General features: G+C 45.2%; 1 protein-coding gene across 1 annotated transcript in view; it reads left to right on the forward strand.

Annotated features, from left to right (window-relative positions):
- The window catches only part of LOC119460561 (unconventional myosin-VI-like), a 119,784-nt gene extending 97,799 nt beyond the window's left edge, over window positions 1–21,985 (forward strand). Inside the window, exons 20-27 of the mRNA XM_037721495.2 lie at window positions 481–698; window positions 4,152–4,221; window positions 6,283–6,332; window positions 6,442–6,549; window positions 6,636–6,724; window positions 7,222–7,359; window positions 15,967–16,155; window positions 20,812–21,985. Coding sequence (XP_037577423.1) covers window positions 481–698; window positions 4,152–4,221; window positions 6,283–6,332; window positions 6,442–6,549; window positions 6,636–6,724; window positions 7,222–7,359; window positions 15,967–16,155; window positions 20,812–20,963 — 1,014 coding nt within the window. The 3' untranslated portion in view covers window positions 20,964–21,985. The remainder of the gene's footprint in view (window positions 1–480; window positions 699–4,151; window positions 4,222–6,282; window positions 6,333–6,441; window positions 6,550–6,635; window positions 6,725–7,221; window positions 7,360–15,966; window positions 16,156–20,811) is intronic.
- The last annotated feature ends 675 nt before the right edge of the window (window positions 21,986–22,660 follow it).

Here is a 22,660-nt window from a genome sequence, read left to right on the forward strand (position 1 = left end):
AAAACGTATAGCCTTCGAGATTTATGGTTGATGTATGGCAGCCATTATGTGAAGCATAGCCTCCGAGATGTGTACCGGTCGTCCGTGGCTTTTGGCTGCCTATTCGAGAGCGCAGAATAATTAGAAAATATTGAATACCTGAATTCGAATCAAAGCGAATAACGAATATAGAATTATTTGATTGAACATTCGACAATACCGAATATTCGCCCATCCCTAGACATTTGTATGGAATGATCGGATAGATGTTTCTTATTGGAATGATACTATGCTGCCGGTTTGGGCTGTTACTCACCCATGACATGTGTGCATGCAAGTCTGAAATCGATAAAAACAAATTTGCATCTTTTGGGTAAAGGTCGTGTGCATTCATTATGCGACATGAAAACTGCCTTCTTTCGCCTTAAATACCTCACTTGGCAGCACTTGATGAAAGAAGTCGGTGCATCTCTTGGACACAAATGGGTTTGCCAATTGCAGGATGGCAGCCTATGCACGGAGGACATGGAGAAGGAGCAGAATTTGCTGATCATGGCAGCAACACAGCTGATGAATGCACTGAACCAGCGCATCCAGCTGCAGAAGGTGGCTGAAGAGCAAGAGCACATGCGCCGTGTGCAGGAGGAAATGGAGCGGGCACGCAAACGCAAGGAGGAAGAGGAACGACTGAAAAGGGAGGAAGAAGAGAACAGGCAGAGGTGAGGTCATACACTGATCAGGCGTTGAGAAGGAGATGGAGGCTCTGCGGGGGGGGGGGGGGGGGGGGGGGGGGTAAGTGCGCTGTTGCCTTCAGTGTTTCATTGAGCATAAACTGCATGTTTTTCACACCCAGCTCTCACACCGTGATAGCAAAAGGATATTCATTCCTCCTTTCTCTTTTTTTTTCTGCCTCCCACTATTGTCCATTTGTGCTCCAACTTGGGATGGGCAATTGTTCTTGACCTATAGACCTACACCATGTTTGTAAACAGAGGTAGGCACTGTCAATATATTTTGGGCCCTGTAGCGATGTCGCGTAGGCTCCGCCCACGTTCGCCGCCTCGCCTGCACGCGCAGATAACGCTTTTTTTTTCTTTCCCCCCCCCCCTTTTTTTTTTTTTTTAATGGGGTGGGGGTGGGGGGGTGCTAAAACCACGATTTCATTATGAAGCACACGGTAGTGGGGGCGCCGGATTAATTTTGACTACATGAGGTTCTCTAATGTGCACCCAGTGCACGTTCTTGCATTTCGCCCCCATCGGGACATGGCCGAACGAGGCGGTTAGCCTAGCTCGCTGACCGCCGCAGTGACGGCCGACAGCGCTTGTGACCTGGCCTGCAGCCCATCATAGTGCACTTATTTTTGACAACACGATTAATGTGGGCTTAAATAAATTGGTTTTGTCGGTGTCGTTCGTTCGTGCGAAGAGCAAGCGAAACATAGTACTTGCAAGCCAGCCGAGCCGCCTCGCTGAGACGGCCGGTACTTGGTTTCCATCTGCGAGACGAAATGCCGTCGGATCGTTGCTCCCGATCGCGCCAGTGGTTTAGTACTGGGTGCTGCTCTACGAAACACGCGCAAATTTGAGATATTTTTTCTATTAAGAACTATTTCATGTCAAAAACAAGCTGTCACCGATTTCTACGTCACCGTGAGCCGTGATAGAAGTGATCGCTTCGGGCGTGGGACCGGCGAGGTACCAGCCGTACAGCAACGCCAGCTGTGTAGGCCCGCGCAATCTGAGCTGTTGGCCGTGGCCGTCCAATCGCTCCAACTCTGTACTAACACTGTACATTTTATTTCGCGCTCGAAAATTTTATTGACACATTTAGGCGCGTTTATGACATCCACACTATAATTAACGCAGCTGTAACCGTGCTGCCTGCGTATGTGAACGTGGGATAGGATATCTACACTCCATGTGGCTCAATTGTTATCAATTAAAATAAATTTGAATGTGACGTGCTTTGTGGGGCATCTGCTCGCTCGACCTACATTCAAGGCTAATCCTAATCTAGCTTTCCCACAGTGCTGCAAGAAATTGTAATGACACGCTAATAACGATCCTAAGATCATATTTAGGTTGGCTAATGCACGCCACTCAGAATAAGAGAAGCTTAATGGTTTCGAAATGTTTTGCGCATAATGAATGATCTGGTATCAGAATCCAACTTTCGCTTTTTACCGTGGCGACCCATTGCTTGCGACGGTTTTCATCAACAGGAAACCTGTGAAAACTTTAGCCTCTTGTGTATTTCGACACAACTCAGCTCGTTGACATACTGCGTTTCCTTCGTTGCAAAATCATAGAATAAAGACCTCACAGGTGGAACCGCACAACCACCCGCGAAACCCAGCGGCTGCTGTGGTAGGCGCGACACGGGCGGTGGCTCGGCGGCAGAGTGCCTACCATCCGAAACTAAATTCCGACGACAGTGCCACCGCATTTCCGTGACGTAGCGCCGTGGTGTAGGTGTATAGTCTCTACGTTTTCGCCTTTGCCAGCCAGACAGAGCCAATAAATGAATGACCATGGCACTGATTGTGCAAATTGCTCTTTGTTGGTGTGACATACGTTTTTGCTGTGTATGCATGGTTATTAGTAAACCATTGCTTGGGAAAGACTACAGTCAACGTCTGATTTTTCAGGCTCCTTAGGGACCGCAAGAACTGAAAAATTGGGCAGTTCGAAAAAACAAATGTATGCTTTCTACTGCCCTCAAGGGCTCAAATTACCACGTCCACTTCTGAAATAGCTCTGAAAGCCTCCTAGTACACTTAAAGGGACACTAAAGGCTAAAGGAACCTGGCAACGTTCAACACGCGCACCCTCTCGAGTGAGGCTTAGCAGGGCTATTTGAGGAATTACCAGGCATTGCCTGGGATATTATTGGCCTTAGTGAGGTTAGAACTGGTGAGGCTTATACAGTGCTAACTAATGGCCACATCCTCTGCTACTGAGGTCTTCCAGATAAAAGAATTTGGGGTAGGATTTCTAGTCCATAAGGACATAGCGGGCAACATTGATGAATTCTACAGCATTAATGAGAGGGTAGCAGTCGTAATAAAGTTAAATAGGAGATATAGAATGAAGATAGTACAAGCCTATGCCCCAACCTCCAGTCACGATGATGAAGAAATAAAACAGTTTTGTGAAGACATTGAATTATCGATGAGAAAAAGGTGCAAACTCAGTATATTGTAGTCATGGGCGACTTCAATGCAAAAGTGGGGAAAAATCAGGCTGGTGAGTAACTACGGCATCGATTCTAGGAACACTAGAGGAGAGATGTGGGTAGAATTCGCAGGAAGGAATAGGCTCCGAATACAAATACCTTCTTCAGGAAGCACAGCAACAGGAAGTGGACCTGGAAAAGCCCTAATGGAGAAACAAGGAATGAAATAGATTTCATACTCTCTGCCGATCCCAGCATAGTACAGGATGTAGAAGTGTTAAGTAAAGTGCAGTGACCATGTGACCATAGGTTAGTGAGGTCTAGGATTTCTGTCAATTTGAAGAGAGAAAGAGTAAAATTAGTCAAGAAGAAACAGAAGCATTATGCATAGTTTTTTCGACTCTTGCTGTGCTTTCTGCGCTTCGAAGCCATTGGCGAGGATGACGAAGGTGAAGTCAGCACCATTGCCGACAGTGGCAAATCCTTTCAGTGAAAAACGCAGCACTGAACAGCAGGAAGCCTCGTAGCAAACATTGAAGCAGCTAGGCCTAGTGCTGCAGAGCACACGACAACACAAGATGACCATGCACCAGATGCCATGTGACCAAACACAAATGGTTGCAGTTGAAGCGGTGGTTATGGCTGACTACAGCTGCCAACAGATTGGCATGTGAAAGTGCTGGTTTGAGGCTGCAAGGTAATCAAAATGGCAGCGGTGGTGGATTTGATTAATGCCGCTCTGAACCTGCAGCCACAGCAAAAAGTAAAAAACATCGAACGGCGAAAGATTTCAGTGTCTGAAATTTTAGACGTCCTTATACATTGGCTCTATGGGGTACGTGGTGGTGCCACGAAGGCATCCAAATTATCAGGCATGTCCAAAGAATTGGTTGTTGACTGTACTACAAAGAGTTTACTAACAGGCAACTGGTGGTTACAGCATTATCATTGACACCTCACTTAAGGCACTGAAATTAATTTTTTTGTCTATTCAGAAAAATTCAAATCGAAGCTGCCCGCAAGGCTGAGGAGAAGGCAAAGCAGCAAGAGGATGCCAGAATAGCGGTAAGCACTTTGCAAGCACTCTCAATCCTTGAGTGCTGGCCACCATGGTCACCATAGCAAACATGGCCACCATGTTTTGGACACCACCTAAGCCGAAGGACATTATCTTCGATCACATATTTGAAAACATTGAATATTCACACTAGCTTATGCAATAGAGATATGATTAGCAGTGCCCTGTAGTACAGAGTTCACTCTCACTTGCAAAAAGTGGCAATGATGCCATTGCCTTTTACGACACAAGTGTCTCTAGGACACATTGTGGGCAACCTTGGAAATGAGAAAAGGATTCAGTGTCTAATCAAAAATTAGGAAATTATGTATGCCAGTTGTTTCATTCGCTGTGGTGCATAGAGGTGCACCCCATTTGAGCTGTTGCAGTTCAATGGCTGCTTCACACTCAAGACTTCACACATTCAGGGGAAAATACCCGAAGCTACTTCTTCAGAGACAGTTCTACCAAGGTGCCTGGTCATTGTTGCATGTGACCCAGTCATGTAACATGAAGCAAGTTTTGAAACACTTATTCAAGAGAAACATCTGGAATGCGTCATTCTCTTTTTCTGTCATTACAGGTGTTGTGTGTTCAGATCTGCTTTTGCAATCTGCAAGGAGGTTTTGTGGAAAATTGGTGCTGCCTCCATGCAACCAGACAAAATGCTGTGGTCGCACGTTTCCTGATAACATGGTCATGCATTAGTGATGCATGCAAGTCACTGTCTGTGCCATGCGAATATTTCTGAATAACATGGGTGTGTCATACTGTGAATGTGTGCCAGCATCGCACCTTTTACATTTCATAAAAGCTTGCTTATTTGCCAACAAATATGCATGTTTCTCAGTTTCTGTGGCATGTTGTTGCCATCATTGTCATTGTAGCCAGCATCAGTGCACAGCTAATCAAAGCGTTTACATATCAGAAAATTGTACAAATTTTCAGACACTCTAATTGACCGCCTAAAGTCTAGATACTTTAGGCAATAGCCTTTCCATTGCGCTGTAAGAAACAGATTATTCTGCTAACCCACAATTTTGGTGGGTCCCTGCCTCAGTTTCTTTTAAAGCCTTGTTCTTGATCCTGATTCACTCGTGGCTTTTCAGTCTCATCTTGCCTGCACTATTGCCTTCTTCTTTCTTCTCTTCTTTGTCTGTTATGTATTTAATTACATCTATTCTATTCACTTTTTTTTACTAGTGGGTTAGCTTTTCTAAACATGGTGTGTGACCGTACACAGATGCCGTATTTACCCGATTCTAATGCGCCCCCGAATCCAGCGCGCACCCAGTCCTTGCAGGCTTTAATTAAAGTAAGAAAACAAAAGTGCATCTAAATGTAACATGCACCTGAATGTAACACATGCCCGATTTATAAAATAAATATAGAGCATGTGCTCGTAACAGGCACCTCGTAAATTCTAAAAAGAAAAAGAAACATGCTTGAAATAACTTTGAGTGGCTAGTTAGCGGCATGCAGCAGCGAGGCTTGCAGTAACTATCCTGTGCTTGGCAGAGCACCAAAGCATTGTCAGTCAGTACTTGCCATGCAAATACAATGCTAGTCTTCTGCTCCTGATGTGAGCTGTCACACCCATGTGCAGCATTAGCTATCAGACATCCTGGAGTTTTGTACAGAGTAAAAGGCTTGCAGCTTAAAATGCATTACAGCACTGTGCACTAACATGGCTTAGTGTTCCCACAAGGCCGGATGTTTGAAGGGGACTTGCTCTGCCTCTTCCTGAGGCTTCTTAGCAATACTGCTCAGCCCAATATATGGCACAGGGCAGAGGGGTGTGGTAACAGCAATTGCCAGCATGTCCTTGCAAGGCTATGCTCTGGTACCTGGTGTGGTCCTGAATGGAAATCGTAAATGTCACCTGAAAAAGGGCATTTTCATCCAACTATACCATCTTGCTAGTCATGCGCAGTGGGAACAGTACACGATGGGAGCCTAATCACAAGTGTTCTTGCCCCTCCTCTAACAAGAATTATGTTGGTGTTCATATACTGTTGATACAAGCTTGTTGGTACATGTCTAAGATGGCTTTGTGATCTTCCTTCCAGCAAGCGTTGCAAGAGAAGCTCTTTCTGGAACAGAAGGATGAACATATTAGGTGTGTCCAGCCATTTTGTATTGACCTCCTGGTTGCTTTTTCTGTGGCCCAAAGAGCTTTCAGCTGTGAGCTGGGTTGCACAAATATGTGCTTCTTTCTCTACGTGCAGGAACCAACAAATTGAGCAAGAGTCACGTGACCATGAGCTTGCCCTTCGGCTTGCGCAGGAGAGCAACGGCGTAGTTGAAGATGTGGGAACTCCAGTTTTGCCAGTCAGGTACACGTCATCAGCAAACTTTTACTTTGTGCAGCTGTCGTTTTTGTATAGGGTTCTTGTCTAATATTTGTAACTTTGGTGGGCAGGTCACAGGTGAGGGCCAAATCGGAGGGCAAGTTTGACTTGTCAAAGTGGAAGTATTCTGAGCTGAGGGATGTTATCAACACATCTTGTGGTAAGTACAAGACACTGCATCTTTGCATTCACAAATCAGCACCATTGCTTGTGATGCATTGAATTTCATGTATTTATTTAAGGAAATCACGTTTCAGGCTCTAACTAGTGCAAAAAGTAAAGCGAAATTGGGCACGGTCATTTCTGAAATTTGTGACATGGCCACATATGTGGGCCTTAGGAAGCTGTACCAGTGGAGTTTACTGTTGAGCTGTTTATGTTACTCGCTAATCAGAGGTTAGGTTTTAAATAATAATCAAATAATTTTGCCAGTTATATCTATGCATATTCAATAATCAAATATATGCATCCACTTAGTATTGACTATTTGTTGTCTGCAATCTCCAGCAGACCAAATAATGCCATGTTACTGTGCTATATCGGGGATTAATAACTATTATGTGTGCCTTATTTTTAATCCTCATCTTGATTTGAATATTACCCAGAGTATACAGGCGTATTATAGTCAAAAGTCAACAAGCAGTGTCATCTTTTTAGATCTGGAGCTCCTGGCAGCATGCCGTGAAGAGTTCCACCGGAGGCTTAAAGTGTACCATGCCTGGAAGAGCAAAAATGCAAAGAAGGGTGGTGCCGACACCTTACAGAGCAGAGTTCCCGTTTCACTACAGAATGGAGGTGTGTATGTACTCCAGACCAGTTCCCAGGTTTTCTCACAGGAAGACCACAGAACTCGAGGTTCCACAGAAAGAACTCACACACATACAAAAGCACTTAGGTATGTGTTCCACCATGCAGTAATAGACGCCATGGTGCTGCCATTATACTCATTGCCACAAAGGCAGCACACTTGTAGGCATGAATTTTCCCTACACTGTAACATGTATAGAAAAAAAAAGTGCAAATGCCTACAAGATATAATGCATGTCGTTTTAACCAGTAAGTATGGTGACAGCCGGCTTATGTATCTCAATCTGTGGTCACTGTGAGATAAAACCCAACTCTTCCTGTGAAGCAAAGGTCCTAAAACTAGAGGTTTCTTATTTTCGTCATGTCATGTGGGCTGTCGACTCAATGGAACTTATGATAATGCGAGCTAAAGTGAAAGGTAAGAGAATGCTGGGTCGCCAGTGCATGAGATGGTTAGATGGGATTCTTCAAGCCATAGCGAAGTGCAGATCTCACTCGCATTCATATATTTGTGGTGTTACCATGAGTCTGCAGCAACTCGACTGTAAACGACGACTGGTCATATCGGACTACAAAGCTGGTACCAAAGTTTCACCATAGAGTATCGCAAGACACACGTGTGTCAACTTACAATTATAGTTTATATTTAAACCATGACCAGTATGTTCAGTTTTATGCTTTTATCACTATAAATCATGGTCTTTTTATATCCACCAAAATCTTGACATGTTGTGGGCGGCTGTCTGTCCCTTCAATTGACAAGCTCTATAATATCTTCATCCACTTGGGCTAGGTGCCCAATCCAATCCCAGCCACGGTGGCCGCATTTCGATGGGGGCGAAATGCAAAAACACCCGTGTACTTAAATTTAGGTGCACGTTAAAGAACCCCAGGTGGTCCAAATTATTCCGTAGACCCCCCTGCTATGGCGTGCCTCATAATCAGATCATGGTTTTGGCACATAAAACCCTATAATTTTTAATATCTTCATCCATATGCCTTTTTTGCCTTACCGTACCGTAATTCTTTTCTCTTGCACTTAATTTTGTTTCTCTTCTCCTTGCACAGAGTGGCATGTGCATAACTCTCCACTTCTCATCAATGATTTATTTATTTAAGAGTACCAACGTGGTATCAAAAAGTCTTGAGACCAATTCTGTTATCAAGAAAATTTATTCGCTTTTAACGTTATCACCTGCGAAATGGTCCACTTGCACAGTAGCACAGCATCTTTCTACTTTTGGAATGTGTTCTGGAGGTCTCCTTTCCAAAGCGTGTTGAGCACGAAGATGAGCGTTTTGAAAAATTTGTCAAAATTGCAACATTTGAGCTGGATTAACAACTCTCAAAAGAGAGTGAAGTCAGCAAGAGGCAGATATGGTGGGTATGAAAGAAAGATCACGTTTCCAGTGAGAAACTTGTACCTAAGGAAAGCTCTGTGACAGGATGCATTGTCGTTGCGCAACATTCATTCTCTTATGCACCACAAGTCCGGCCAATGTGGCTGATTTTCCTCCCCCAGACACCCTAAAATGCAGTAAAACTATCTGTTGATAGTCTCGTCATTTAGCACAAATTTCTGGTGCACAATGCTGCTATTGTCGGAAAAGACAATAAGCATGTACAGTGTAGACCGCTTATAACGTAAGTCGCCGGAGTCGTGAATATCTGCACTATAAGCGGTACCGCACTATAACCAAAACGATTTTCAAGCCCTGCACATATGCAAAACATGTAGACCGCGCATATCCGAGAATCGGACCGTGAGACTGGGAGTTCTGCATCCGTTTAAATTTACCAACGTCGAAAGGTTAATGTCCAAGTACCCATGATCTTCGCATGAAGCAGACAAAGTAATAATTTCTTGTTAATGTCTCAGTTTTGGCCGAAAGGCGAAGCATCAATTGCGATAGCAAATTAGTAGAGAGCTATAAGGGCGTAGGGATAGTAGTTTTATCGGCTGCATAAACTTGACACATTCGCTTACTAACTGAAATAAGAAACGTGGTGTCAACGTACACAAGCAAACATGAATAGATTCGATGACTGCAGACAACCACTGTCAAAACGCGGGCGCGGGGAAACGCGGCCGCCGCAGCGAGCGAAGGTTTGTGCGGTCTATCGCTTTAACGAAAACTGAGCGGCGTAAGCACAGCGCATACAAAGGTCAGAGCCGTGTGGAGATCGCTTTCAAGATACGGTGCGCGCGACAACACCGACAGCCGGCACAGGATGCGAACGCATTTGTTGGTAGAGTAGAAGCCGCCCCCCCCCCCCCCCCTTCCTTCCCTCCCGCGCTGCCTTCCCGCTTTGCTCCTTTCGCGTGGTAGATTCCTTTCGCGCGAGTTACCCTTGCGCCCGGTTGCAAGATATGCATTTGGTGTCGCAGCACAGCGTCGCCACCCTCCCTCCCTCTCATAACCCCACGGCCTTTCGTGCAACGGAAGTCGCGTTTGCTCTCTGCTGTGCGTTCGCTCTCCGTGAAGGCGCGCGGGGGTTTCACTCGCACATACGGCACGCGGAGACGATTTTATCGCCCTTGGACTCATGCTCCACGTCTCATGCTCCTCCTCCACATCGCCTTCGTTGATCTCCTCTTCCATCGGTGGGCGCACCTCATTGAGAAGCGTGCTCGCTACCGCCCTTGTCGGCGAGATTTTCCCACGGAAGCCGCATTATAACCGGTATTTCGTCTCACGCGGCTGCACTGTAAGCGGTATGCGTATACATGGAGTGCTATGGGAAAATTAACGGGAGTCTGAAAAGACCGTACTATATCCGGTCCTGCACTATAAGTGGTTACGTTATAAGTGGTCTATACTGTACTTTGTAGAGCTGTGAACTTTCGTCACCTGTTTCACTTTGCAGTGGATGGGTTCATCCACTGCAAAGTCTGATGCTTTGTATCAGGGTCGCACCCATACACTCAAGTTATATCACTAGCAATGATCCTCAACATGAGGGAAGCTGACAGGATTCTTGGCAGACTGTCGTGGTGTTCCTCTTGCTCTTAAGTCAGCGTGGCTCAGTCTTGGGTGCAACACAGGTTCAAATTGCATGTTAGGATTGACCTCACAAATCTATACACAATGTACTGGGTTTTTCTTTGACTTTCCACATGCGCAAGATGCCACATTGTTTCAACATTTTTGGGGAGCTCGTTGTTCTTCCTGATCGCTCGCCGGCTTCCAGTACGTTCTGTCGTCCTTGAATTGCATGTCACACAAAGCTCCTCGCTTGAGTCATAGCGGCATATCAAACATCTGTGATAGATTTGCTCAGTTTCCTGCGTAAATTCACATTTGTTCTTTGTTCCAACTTGCAGTCTTTGATAAGGTCACAGGCAAAGGTTGTCAGATTGGCAGCAATTACTGAGCTCCTAATTCGAACTGGACAATTTCCTTTGCTGCTCTGGCATATCAGGGTTGGTGCTACCTACAACTGTGCATACTTCGTGCTACCAATTTGTGGGATGTTGTGAAATTAGTCACAGAACTTTTTGACACCACCTCATACTTGGAAGAGTTTATTGTACACCAGGTAGCAGCGCTATAAAAGAAAAAAAAGCGTATGTCCTCACATTAGTAGTGCAAATGTGATGATATATGCCACGATTTACTTATTTGGGCATGTGGTGCACATAATAAATGTGGGCAGAAAAAAACAGTGGTACATATACAGGGTGTTTTATTTTAGCTGCACCAAATTTTTAAAAATTGCCCGTGGCAGATAGCACAATTCTAATCCTTGATCTAAACTACTCAATGAGGTGGCCATTACTTCGAGAAATCCAAATGGCAGTTTAAGTATTCAATTAATTGAATACTTAACATAATTCTGCTAATTAACTGTCTAATTAATTATTTTATGGCACATATCTTAATGTACAAACTGTAGGTACCGAGTTTCCAAGGTGTATCCACTTCGAACGAATTTTCTGGGCTGTGCTAGTTTCGAGATATTAATTTTCAAAGTGTCCGACGAATGCATTGGTGTTCCAGTTACTTTTGTGCTTCAATGCATAAAACAGTGTTTTCTTCAAAAGGGTAACTGGAACGCCCATGCATTTCGTCGGACACTTTGAAAATTAATATCTCGAAACTACTTCAGACCTGAGAATTTGTTCCAAGTGGACACGCCTTGCGAACTCACCAGCTACAATTCGTAGATAGAAATAATGCCAATGGTGCTGCGAGTTTTGTTTGAATAAAGTATAAAGAAATATGTGCTGTAATGTAATTAATTAAAAAGTTAATTAGCATAATTATGGTAATCATTCAATTAGGCGTTTTGATTTCTCGTGGAAGTAACGGCCGCCTCATTGCATAGTTTAGATCAAGGATTAGAATTGTGCTATCTGCCACGGGCGATTTTTAAAAATTTGGTGCAGCTAAAATAAAACACCATGTATTGCACTGTGTGTATCCCATCATTCTATTCTTCTGTGGACGTCTGTGTTAAGTGCATCATATGCCTCATCATGCTCAACTAACTCACCCAACCATCTGTGTTACTTACCGTATCTACTCGCATAATGAATGCACTCGCGTAATGAACACACCCCACGCTTTTCCAATCAAAAAGTGTGTTTGTTCTTTTCTTTGCGTAATGATCGCGATGCGATTCGCTGTACAGTATGGCGTCCAGTGCACGGGAACAGCAGCCAGATCTGAGGCATTTCACTGTGCCATAGCGCCGGATAAGATGTCCAGCGCACGACAAAAGTAGGAGACACGATATGATTCCACGTTCGATACACCGTCCAACGCACCGAAACGGCAGCTGGATCTGAGGCGTATTTCTATGCTGTAGCGCCAGCTCGGACACTTGGCGTGCAACAAAAGTTGGAGACACTCAGCACGGCAATACGCCTCGGATCCGGCATGCCGATCCGACACATCGGAATCTTGTTCATTATCTTGTACACCAAATCTTGCTCTCAGTCAGTCACCTATATTTTAGAGATAGCTACAGAAAAAAAAAAGTGCTCATAATTTTACCCTGCATAATGAACGCACTCCACAACTTGTGTAGGATATGTAGTCAAGAGTTCGACAAAGGTTTGCTGGTCAGGTAACATGATGATGAAGAAATTGCTGTCACTGAACAAGTCAAGGTGAAAAACCGACGTTCTGGGACCCGTACGGGTTCCTTGGTGGTCAGTGACCGCAATTTCTTCGTCACCACCCAAATAAGCGCAAATCTTTCTGAAAAAAAAAAAAGGTATGTTCATTATGTGAGTAAATACGGTACTTAGTTTCATGAGCCATGCATTGCATCAAAGGGGTATGCAGGAAATGTCATCTTATAGGTTAGCAGAATTATTAGGATCATTCGTTGGTCTTATAATATAGTCAACAGTGAATAAATTGACAATGACTTTAGTCAGTTGGAGTGGTCATTGATGTAAATTAGGAAAAGCAAAAGTCACAGAACAGACCCCTGTATCACTCCTGATATAGTCAATGAAGACCCACATGAAAAATTACTAGTAGCCACAAATCTACTTTGATTATGCTAAACTTAAAGGGATACTGAACAAAAATATGAAAAAAATTAGGGAAGCATCGAAATTTGACTCGAATGACGCGACTGTTTTAATACGCAGTGTTTATTTCACATATTTTTAACGGATGGCTGTATTTTTGGTGGATTGTGGGCGCGCGACGGCTGCACGCCAGCAAGCTCCAGACTGCACGCCGACCACTGTGACGTCATGTGTACCTGCTTACAGCAGTAGGCATTGTTGTAACAAGGCGTAGACATTGTTTCGAAACGTTCACGTTTAAGTTTGTGAACACTACAGAAACAGGGCAGCAATTTGCACATGTCAACAATATACATACGCCGATACAGGCCGACCCTTGCGCAATAGCGAGCGTACACATAGAACACCTGTGACGTCCGTTTGGTGTCTGCTCCAGTCCACCTTCTGTAGTGGAATCTCGATGATACGATCACGGCTAATACGAATTTCTGGATGATACGAATTTTTCTGTGGTCCCGGCCGAGCCCCATTACTTTGCAACGTGCTAGAGAACGGTTGTTACGAATCGATTTTCGACCCGTGTCGGTTGATACGAATAAATGCCGCCCCACCAACGGCCGCGAAAGAGAACAGCGTCCAGTCACGTGCTTTCTCCCTTTCTCTTTTGGTGTGGAGGTGCGGACGCAGCGCCGGACAGCGCGGAGGCCGCGGCTGGGTGCGAAGAGTTTGAAACGGTGGTGCTCTTGTTGCTTTTGTGCTTTTCCCCACGCAGGCATGGGGAAGCGTGGCCGCCGCAGCGAGCGAAGGTTCGTGCGGTCTATCGCTTCAACGGAAACTGAGCGGCGTAAGCACAGCGCATACAAAGTTCAGAGCCGTGTGGAGATCGCTTTCAAGCTACGGTGCGTGCGACAATACCGACAGCCGGCACAGGCACAAAGTACAAGAACGCATTTGTTGGCAAAGTAGAAGCCGTCGCCGCCCCCCCCCCCCCCTCCCTCCCTCCTGCGCTGCCTTCCCGCTGTGCTCCTTTTGCGTGGTAGATTGCATCGCCAGTTACCCTTGCTCCCATTTGCAAGATACGCATTTGGTGCCGCAGCACAGCGTGGCCACCTTCCCTCCCTCTCATACCCCCACGGCCTTTCGCGCGACGGAAGGTCGTGCGTTCGCTCTCGGTGAAGGCGCGCGTCCCCCGCGCACTTTCACTCACACTTGCGGCGCGCGGCGACGATTTTATCGCCCATTGACTCATGCTCCACGTCTCATGCTCCTCCTCCGCATCGCCCTCGTTGATCTCCTCTCCCATCAGTGGGCGCACCTCGTTGAGAAGCGTGTTCTCTACTGCCCTTGTCGGCGAGATTTTCCCGCGGAAACCGCATTATAACCGGTATTTTGTCTCACGCGGCTGCACTGTAAGCGGTATGCGTATGCATGGATTTCTATGGGAGGGTAAACGGGACTTCGGAAGAGGCCGCGTTGTAGCCAGTTCTGCGCTATAAATGGTTACGTTATAAGTGGTCTATACTGTAAATGCTTTTTACGTGCGTGTGCCTGGGTGAGTTCACCTCTGTCTCTTTAATTAGCTATTTTTAATTGTGTTTCGATGATACGAATTTCGGCTAATACGAATATTTTTCGTTACCCCATGAGATTCGTATCATCGAGATTCCACTGTACTTGTGCCAGCGCTGTGGTACGTCCACTGCGGACACTATATGAAGCTCTCCCATAGCGTTGTGCGGAAGTTTCATGACTAGACAAACAGTATTGAAGAACCCTGCTACTACGATGAGCACCCTTTCGCTAACATGCCGCAGCTCTGCAGCAAAGCAGGGCTCGTCTGACAGTCACTGTCCTCGAAGTGTTCGGAGCACAGAAAGTTTCGCTTTGACGGTACCCTTTGGCTGCGATGGGCGCGCCGCACGAATTCATATCCTTCGCAGCTTTGACTCTACCAGAAAGGTATGACACGGCTTGTCTTGCCCGACGATACTTTTCTCACACCCTTGCTCGCAACAGCGTAGAGGCATTCTCCTGTGTTGTGCCAGGTGCTTCACTGATCACATTAAAGAGCAGCACACAACACATGGCAATATAGAAGACTTGGGCACAAGCTTCGCTTGCAAAAACAAGTATGCGGCCGCGAAAAATTGCGCAGCTGAGACGTCGTTCGCTGCTGGTCGGCACCGTGCATGAGGCTGTAGAGGCACGGGCGATGGCTTGCACGTCTGTATCCGGTACAGATAACGTCACGGCAGCGTCACTTCCTCTAGTTCACGGTGTGGCTGCTAGATGTGGTCTTTTTAAAAAAATGCAATAAATTCATTACTTTTTGCTAACTTCTGCATAAGAACAAGGTTGCGTCAACCAATTTCAGCACCCAAGCTTTCATTTAGGCTAAATATCTCGGCGGCAAAAGTTTTTTTCATTATCCCTTTAATCTAGTACGGTATATCTGGGTCAGTGTTAATCACTAGATCATGCAGTACGATTTCAAACCTTAACCAAGTCTGAGAAAAAATTGTCGATAGTACCAGATTCATTGTCAGTGGTGGTAAAGATATAAGTAAAGCTCACGAGATGGGTTTCACACATGCATGTATTCCTGAAATCGTATTGGCAAGGATTAAGGAAATCATCAAGGATAAAAATGTTTAAAGGGAAAATACTTTGCCAAAAGGTGAATATTGTGGCAACAGTTATCATAGATGTCATGTTTTGTGCTTAACGACAGTATGTTGCAGTCCTAACCTGAAATAGTAATAGTCAAAATTGGACTAATTTGTGTCCCACGAGTGACTGGTCTCACACTTTGTTTATCAAAAAGAAGAGAAAAAGAAAATGTCTGTGCGTCAGGCATCCTTGTATCCTGACAATACCAAGGGGTCACAGGAAGACTTCTAATCAGCAGCGCCCTTTATTGAAACACTGAAAGTTCGTTCCCTCATTTGCCTATTGTTCATCCTTGTATCATTCAGTGGTTGCTCAGGACATGTTGACTTGCACTCGACATTGTTGCAAATTGCTGGCAAGCTGTGGTTGATGTTTAGAAGTTGCTTGCTTTTAAAATCGTCTTTTGGGCAACTTGATTGCCGTGCTCTTGGTTGCAGGTGCGCACTCCATCTCTCCAGGGCCCCGTGGGGATGCGTCCAGTGAGGAGAATCGGCAGCGCTACTTCCGCATTCCCTTCCGTAAAGACGGAAGCAGCAGTGGCCTCTGGTTTGCTCATTTTGATGGGCAATACATTGCTCGGCAGATGGAGCTGCACCCTGGCAGGCCCCCCGTTCTGCTGATAGCAGGTAAGAGACCTTTTGGTTACACACTTCCTCTGTGATGTGCCCTTATCTTGCTGACTGGAGAAATATTGAAAACCACAGAATGACAGTGCATTCATTAGTTCTGCTTCATAGAAGAAGGAATAGACAGAGGATTTCCGGCCTTGTCACTTGTCATTTGGAAATCGAACTCACGGCGCTCTTTTTGCCGTGTGGGTCTTTCCTTACAACCGCATTCATGCCGTCATATGAAAGCAACAGACACTGAAACCAAGAAAAGCATAATAAAGAATTCACCAATGATTACGATACTCCCGAATGCAAATTTTGAGCGCAGCTGTTTAGATGTTTTGAATTTGCAACATATAAAAAATGTGGCAAAGAATTTTATTCTGAACTACGTCCTCTCAGCGATGGCGCCGAGCCTCTGCTCGGGCAGCTCTTTTAGCAGCAGCAGGAGATGAAGCATTTCCACCGGTTGCGTTGCTCATTGTTCAGGAAGAAAGCGTGAACACGAGAACGCATGGCTTGCGCAGAGTGCATTCTCTAGTGGCGGCGCAGGCGAAGTAGCGCATGTGCAGTGGGCCTGAAGCCCACGCCAGTGCTTTGTTTCCATATATGGTATCAATGGACACGCTCACCTATGCCTGGTCCCTGCTGTGGCGCACGTCTTTTGCCATACTCTCCTCCTCCGCTTTCCTCCTCATGCTTCCACTGCACCTTAGTCCGCTTTTCTCCTCGCACTCTCTTCACTATCGCCATCTTTTATCCCTCGCTGCGCTCCGCGTTCGCTCTTTCATCCTTCGCTGTGCTCGTTCACTCAGTTATGCCGACACTCAACGTAGGTACAGGTGCCTAAGAGCTGCTCTCTAAAATTGACTTTTTTATGCATGGCTATGCACATGTAGATTTGAAAGCATATTGGAGACAATAATGCCAGCAAAAGTATAACAAGAATAAAAATATAATAATAGCAACAGGTTTATTTAGTTCGGAATGTATAGCATGTAGAGCACTTTTCTGTAGAAACAAATCATGATATTAATGGCTCCTTATATGGGTTGGTACTTGTAGATTACTGACATTTTTATTTGAGATTCTCATTGAGCTTTAAGTGTCGGTATGCTGATTGTTCAATAAAAGACAAATAACGGTGTGCAAATACTCTAAACTTTTGAATACTGAATCGAATTCAGTAGAGCCTCGTTAATATTGTTACGTTGTGGAAGTTGCATATAAAGATGTATTTACACTATTTACAAGTAGGCAACTGATATACATACCTGCCAAATCTTCTGAATTTTCTGTAAAATGTACAAATTTGGACCCATCTTACGATTTTACGAATGTCGGCTCAATTTTTATGGAAAAATGGTTATATTCGCGAAATTATTTTTTCTAATAAAGTCACACCGTTGCTGGTGGGCGGGGGCGCCACTTACATAGGGGCGCATAGAGATGGGGGTGTGCGCCGTAACCTTTATTGTCAGCAGAGTCGGGACATTTTTCACTCTGTGACGTTGCGTTCGTCATCGGGTCGTTGGACGACCCAATGACGGCCGGACATCACTGGTTGTCGTTACTCTCAACATAGAGACCCACCTGTACGTAAGTGGTGCCCCCAGAGACGACGGCGATTTCGGGTGGATGCGGCAGGCACAGTTTCTGTATCGGAGGCTGTGGCTTGTCGTCTCACCTGTCACCTTCGCTAGGCTTTTTTCCCGAGTATGACCTGTTTTGTGGGCCTCACTTTTTTTTTTGTGCGATGTGCTGCTTAAGCACATCAGGCGCAGTGCAACTCCAGTACTCCGGTGTTTCGTAGCCGTAGCCGCTGTGAAGTGTGAAGGCGTGCTCACAGCCTCGTCAGTACTAGACTCCATCAGTACTTCCAAGTGTGTTTGTGAAGTCGTACTCCTCGGCAGAATTCCCGTGCCCCCCCTCGCCGGTCGCGAGTTTACGAATTTGAGTCTTGAGGTTGGCAGGTATGGATATACAGCAAGATGGCTGTCGCGACCAATTACACCTCGACCATCTCGATGCCAGCTATAATGGAGGTGAACTCGCTGTCTTCAGCCGAGACACATACACAATGTCAGTGGGAACAGGCGAGTCCAGCGGAACGATCTCATAGTTAACATCGCCAAGCTGCCGCAATATCGTGTAGGGCCCCGTGTAGTGCGGCCACAGCTTTTCAGGCAAGCCGACGTGGCTACATGGCGTCCATAGGAGGACAACAGAACCAAAAGGAAATCGAACATCTCGATGTCAGCTGTCGGACCGGATCTTCTGCGCGGCCTGAGAGTCGGTGAGCCAGTAGCCGGCTATCTGGCACGCCGTGTGAGCCCGGGCGAAGACGTCTTGAGCATATTCTGTGGGAGTGTTCGTTAAAGAAGGAAGCAGTGTGTCAAAGGGCAAAGTAGGGTGGCGGCCGAACAGAAGGTAAAAGGATGAAAAGCCAGCGGTCTCGTGACGGGACGAATTGTAAGCAAAAGTCGCAAAGGGTAATGCGTTGTCCCAATCACTGTGGTCGTCAGAAACGTACATAGAGAGCATTTCTGTCAATGTGCGATTGAACCACGCAGTGAGTCCATTTGTCTGCAGGTGGTAGGTGGTGGAAAGCTTGTGCTCAGTATAGCAGTAGAGCAGTACTACGAACTTCAGAATACCAAGCGTTCCAGAATAATGATCGTTATTCAGTTTCCGCATCATGTTAACAACACCTTAGTTCTATGAACTAATATTTAAAAATCTGGGGATTCTTAGATTTCCGCATATTCTTTACGGCAGCCAAAACATAGGCTAGCAGGCGACAAGGCACCGAAAGCGGATGCCACGGTGCATAGGTTCAGAAAACCTGTGACGGCGCTCAAGAAAACAAACGAGAGAGAGAATGTTTTTTGTTACTGCGGAGGCGACAACGCATCAGGTTTTGCGAGTGCATGCTCTGCCCAGACAAGTGTCGCCTAGCAACGGAGGTGCATCTCTTTCTTCTTTCGCCTTTCTTTCTGCACACGCTTCTTCCTTTCTGAAGCCGTACTAGCCCAAACTAGCCACATGCCACGAAGAAATGTAATCTCCTTACTCGCGGACATGCCCCACGGTCGCTTGGAATAGTTCAGATGTCCGCCTCGAGCGAGACAGTGTGGTGTGCACGGCAAGAAACATTGCGCTTTGGAGGCGGCATGGAGCTTCCTTTTTGTCGGTAGTTTTCTCAGCGTCGGCGTATGCTTTGCGCGTGCCACTCATACAGTGCTTCGGTGGTGCATGGCGGTGGAACTTACGGAAAATAGCAACAGCCCTGGCCGAGGGCCAGCAGCAACGTTTTCGTGGATAGCTCATATGGTGATAACCTATGAACTGAGTGGTTAAATTTGGGACTTTCACTATAACAACATTTCAGAATGACGAACAATTTGCTGCGGTCCCCTGAAGTTCGTTATATAAACATTTCACTGTAATGGTCACCGTTTTAGATTCACATTGCCCTAATAATCGAGCTTGTGAAATATATTGGTTGGCTATACTGATCGGAAAGCCACTGAACGCACTTCTTTCACCTTTATTCTTTTCATAAATGTCAGAATTTCTTTCTTCTCACCAAGTTATGTGGAATACTGGCAAACATGCAATGACCGACAAAGTAACCTTGCATTTATTCTGTGGTAGTGCCAACCGATTGTCACCAAGGATAAAAAAATAACTGAGGGCATTACGCAAACGGCATTCACTGTATGTTGATGGGTGTTGTTCATGGCTGTCACAGTCAGTATTTCTGCACAGTACTGCACAATTTCAATATTGTGCACGAATACGTCTAATTAGCTAGCTTTATAATCTTACCTAATCGACGAGATGTCAATGAAAAAGTTGTGGAGGATGTTTAAAATTAACAATAACTGGATTTAAAGCAACCTAGGATTTGCATTATTGTATATCCTTATCCAATAAGTTATGTAATTAATGTTAGCTAATCAAACTTAATTATTAGTTGCTTGTGCAGAACGAGAAAAAATCTCTTGGCTAGCATTAACAAAAGCCTATCAACATACAATGACTGCTGTTCGCGTAAATTCCTTGATTATTTTTTTTTGTTGTTGTTTTTTTATTGATCACATTTAGCTGGCACATCCGGTATGTAACTTAATACTAGCAGTTTCCAAGGAACGCATATGGGTTTCCTTTGTCGGGTGTATGAAATTTTTTTTTCCTTTAGTGAAGTTTCCTCCACCTTTCAGCCTTCCGCAGAACTCATTCGCCGTAACCTTGTAGTGTTCTGCATAGTCAAATAAAGAACATCTTTTCTTGATTTGTCTGCATTTCACTCGTGTTGAGCATTACCTAGCATGCTCCCAGAGCTGCTCCAAAACTCCCTTGGCCACTTCCATCCCTGCATTTAACGTTTGTAAGGCACCAAGGGCTATTCTAATTCTGTGTATTGTATCCACGGAGGTTCTGGCACAATTGCCTGAAACAATCATCCACGATCCCGACATGACCACAACATGGCTAAGAAAGTTTTGCTTGCTTACGGGAACAGCTCCCACCCATCCTTCTGTGTCTACTTTTTTGGACAGTAACTGTCAAAGTTGACTGGTGTGCATTCATCAATGGCACCACTATAAGCCACTGAATTCAGTTTCTTCCTCAGATGGAGCCCTCACCCCAATTCTCTCTATCCAGGGCGTGACGACATGCAAATGTGCGAGCTCAAGCTTGAAGAGACCGGCCTGGCTCGTAAGCGAGGGGCCGAGATCCTGGAGCACGAGTTCGATGCCGAGTGGGCAAAGTATGGCGGGCCAGTGTACATTCCACTGTCCACACGGCAGAAGTAGAGGTCACAAGGTCAAGCTTGGTGGTGGCTGCGTTGGTGGGGGGCTGTAGTTTGAGAGGACATATGTAGCATTAGATCAAAGATGTTATTTATATTTCTGAAGGTTGTTACTTTCTTTTTTTTTGTGATCTCATGTCTTCTGTGCTGACTTTCCCTGGTAGAACAGCTTTGCTTGGCTAGTTTCAGAGCAGCTTGTAGAAGATTCTTGCAGGACTACTGAAAGAAAAACTACACTATGAAGAGTGTTGAGCCATAACATTTAGTAGAGCCTTCCAACATTGTAGGCAGTTTTGTTTTTGTTTTCATTATTGAAAAGAAAAAAGCAGTGGTTTACTACCTTCAAGCATGTATTCTCATATCTCTATGATTGCAGCGTTTATTTTTTTTCTTCTTTTGTGCCTATGTGAGTGCATAACCTTTCATTTCTTGTGTGGGCTGTTTTTATTTGCCAAATACAAGATAATTGTTGACTGGACACAATTTACAGGGTAGCCATACCTTTCTAGAACTCTGGCAGCTTTTTCCTTTGTTAGAAACACTGCCTTTTTTTTTTTTTGCTTTTGTCAGTAGCTTACTGTACACTTAACCCCATGAGTGTGCTCTTTTAATCTCGGTGCTTTAAGAAGTCATTAATTTGTATGCTCAAGTTTAAGCTTGGCAATGAGTTGCAAGAATTTTGTGAGATTCTGAATCTCGGTGCTATGTCCTTTCATTTCCTGGTGCAATTTATTTTTGTAGGTCTTTTGTAGGCAGATGTATGCATTTTTGTGCACATGCTCTTGTTATACTCAGTTGTGGTGGTGGTGGTCCCCTTTGTTTCCCCACATTTATTGTCTTGAGTGATTACTTAATGCTTCAATACTGTCTGCCATTGCTGCTGCCTATATATCTCGTGTACTGTTGAATATCTTGTCTCACAAGACCTGCCATCTCTGAGTGGAAGAAATGTACTAAGTATGGTGCTTCCTCAGTCAGCATGGACATGCTTCGAATGTGGCCAGAATAAAGAACTGTGAGATGGCATGTTCTGTTTGGGTGGACTTTCTTTCAGTGCTAGCTTGGCAAGGCAGCGCAGTTGAACCTTGGTATAACCTCTTTCTTCCTTCAAGTTTTAGCACCATATGTGTATTTTACTGCAATTTAGTTAAGTAATTTGTGTTGTAAATTGTCTATTGTCTATTGTGCACATGTACAAGGATTTTTATAAGAAGCAAGGAACTGGACTTTATCACTTGCTTGTGCCTTTTCACAAGCAAACATTGCTGGCAAGTGGCTGTTGTGCAAAATGCACCACCCAGCAGGAAACCTGTGCGCATTGCATCGCCTTTGTTCCCCATGCTCATGACACTTGGCAACCTCGAGAATGGAAAAAGTTTTGGTAACCCCAACGTTGGGGGGGGGGGGGGGGGGGCTGGCATTAGCAGCACAAAATTCGCGCCATGTCGTACTATTCTGCAACTACACCTACCGAGCCACTCAGGGCCGCTAGATTACAGGATATGCGAGAGCCATGAAGGGAAAACATCATCGGGGAACGTGTGAGAGTCGAGCGACTCCACATCTCCAGCGAAACATGTTACACAGTCTAACCTCAACATGAGCATTGAGGTTAGACTTTGTGACATGTTTTCATAACATGCACACTGACATTATTTCTAAGGTACACCGCCGGCGTCCATTGGTCACAGCAGCAGCTCT

This window comes from Dermacentor silvarum, chromosome 8, assembly GCF_013339745.2.
Source record: "Dermacentor silvarum isolate Dsil-2018 chromosome 8, BIME_Dsil_1.4, whole genome shotgun sequence".
NCBI lineage: Eukaryota > Metazoa > Arthropoda > Arachnida > Ixodida > Ixodidae > Dermacentor > Dermacentor silvarum.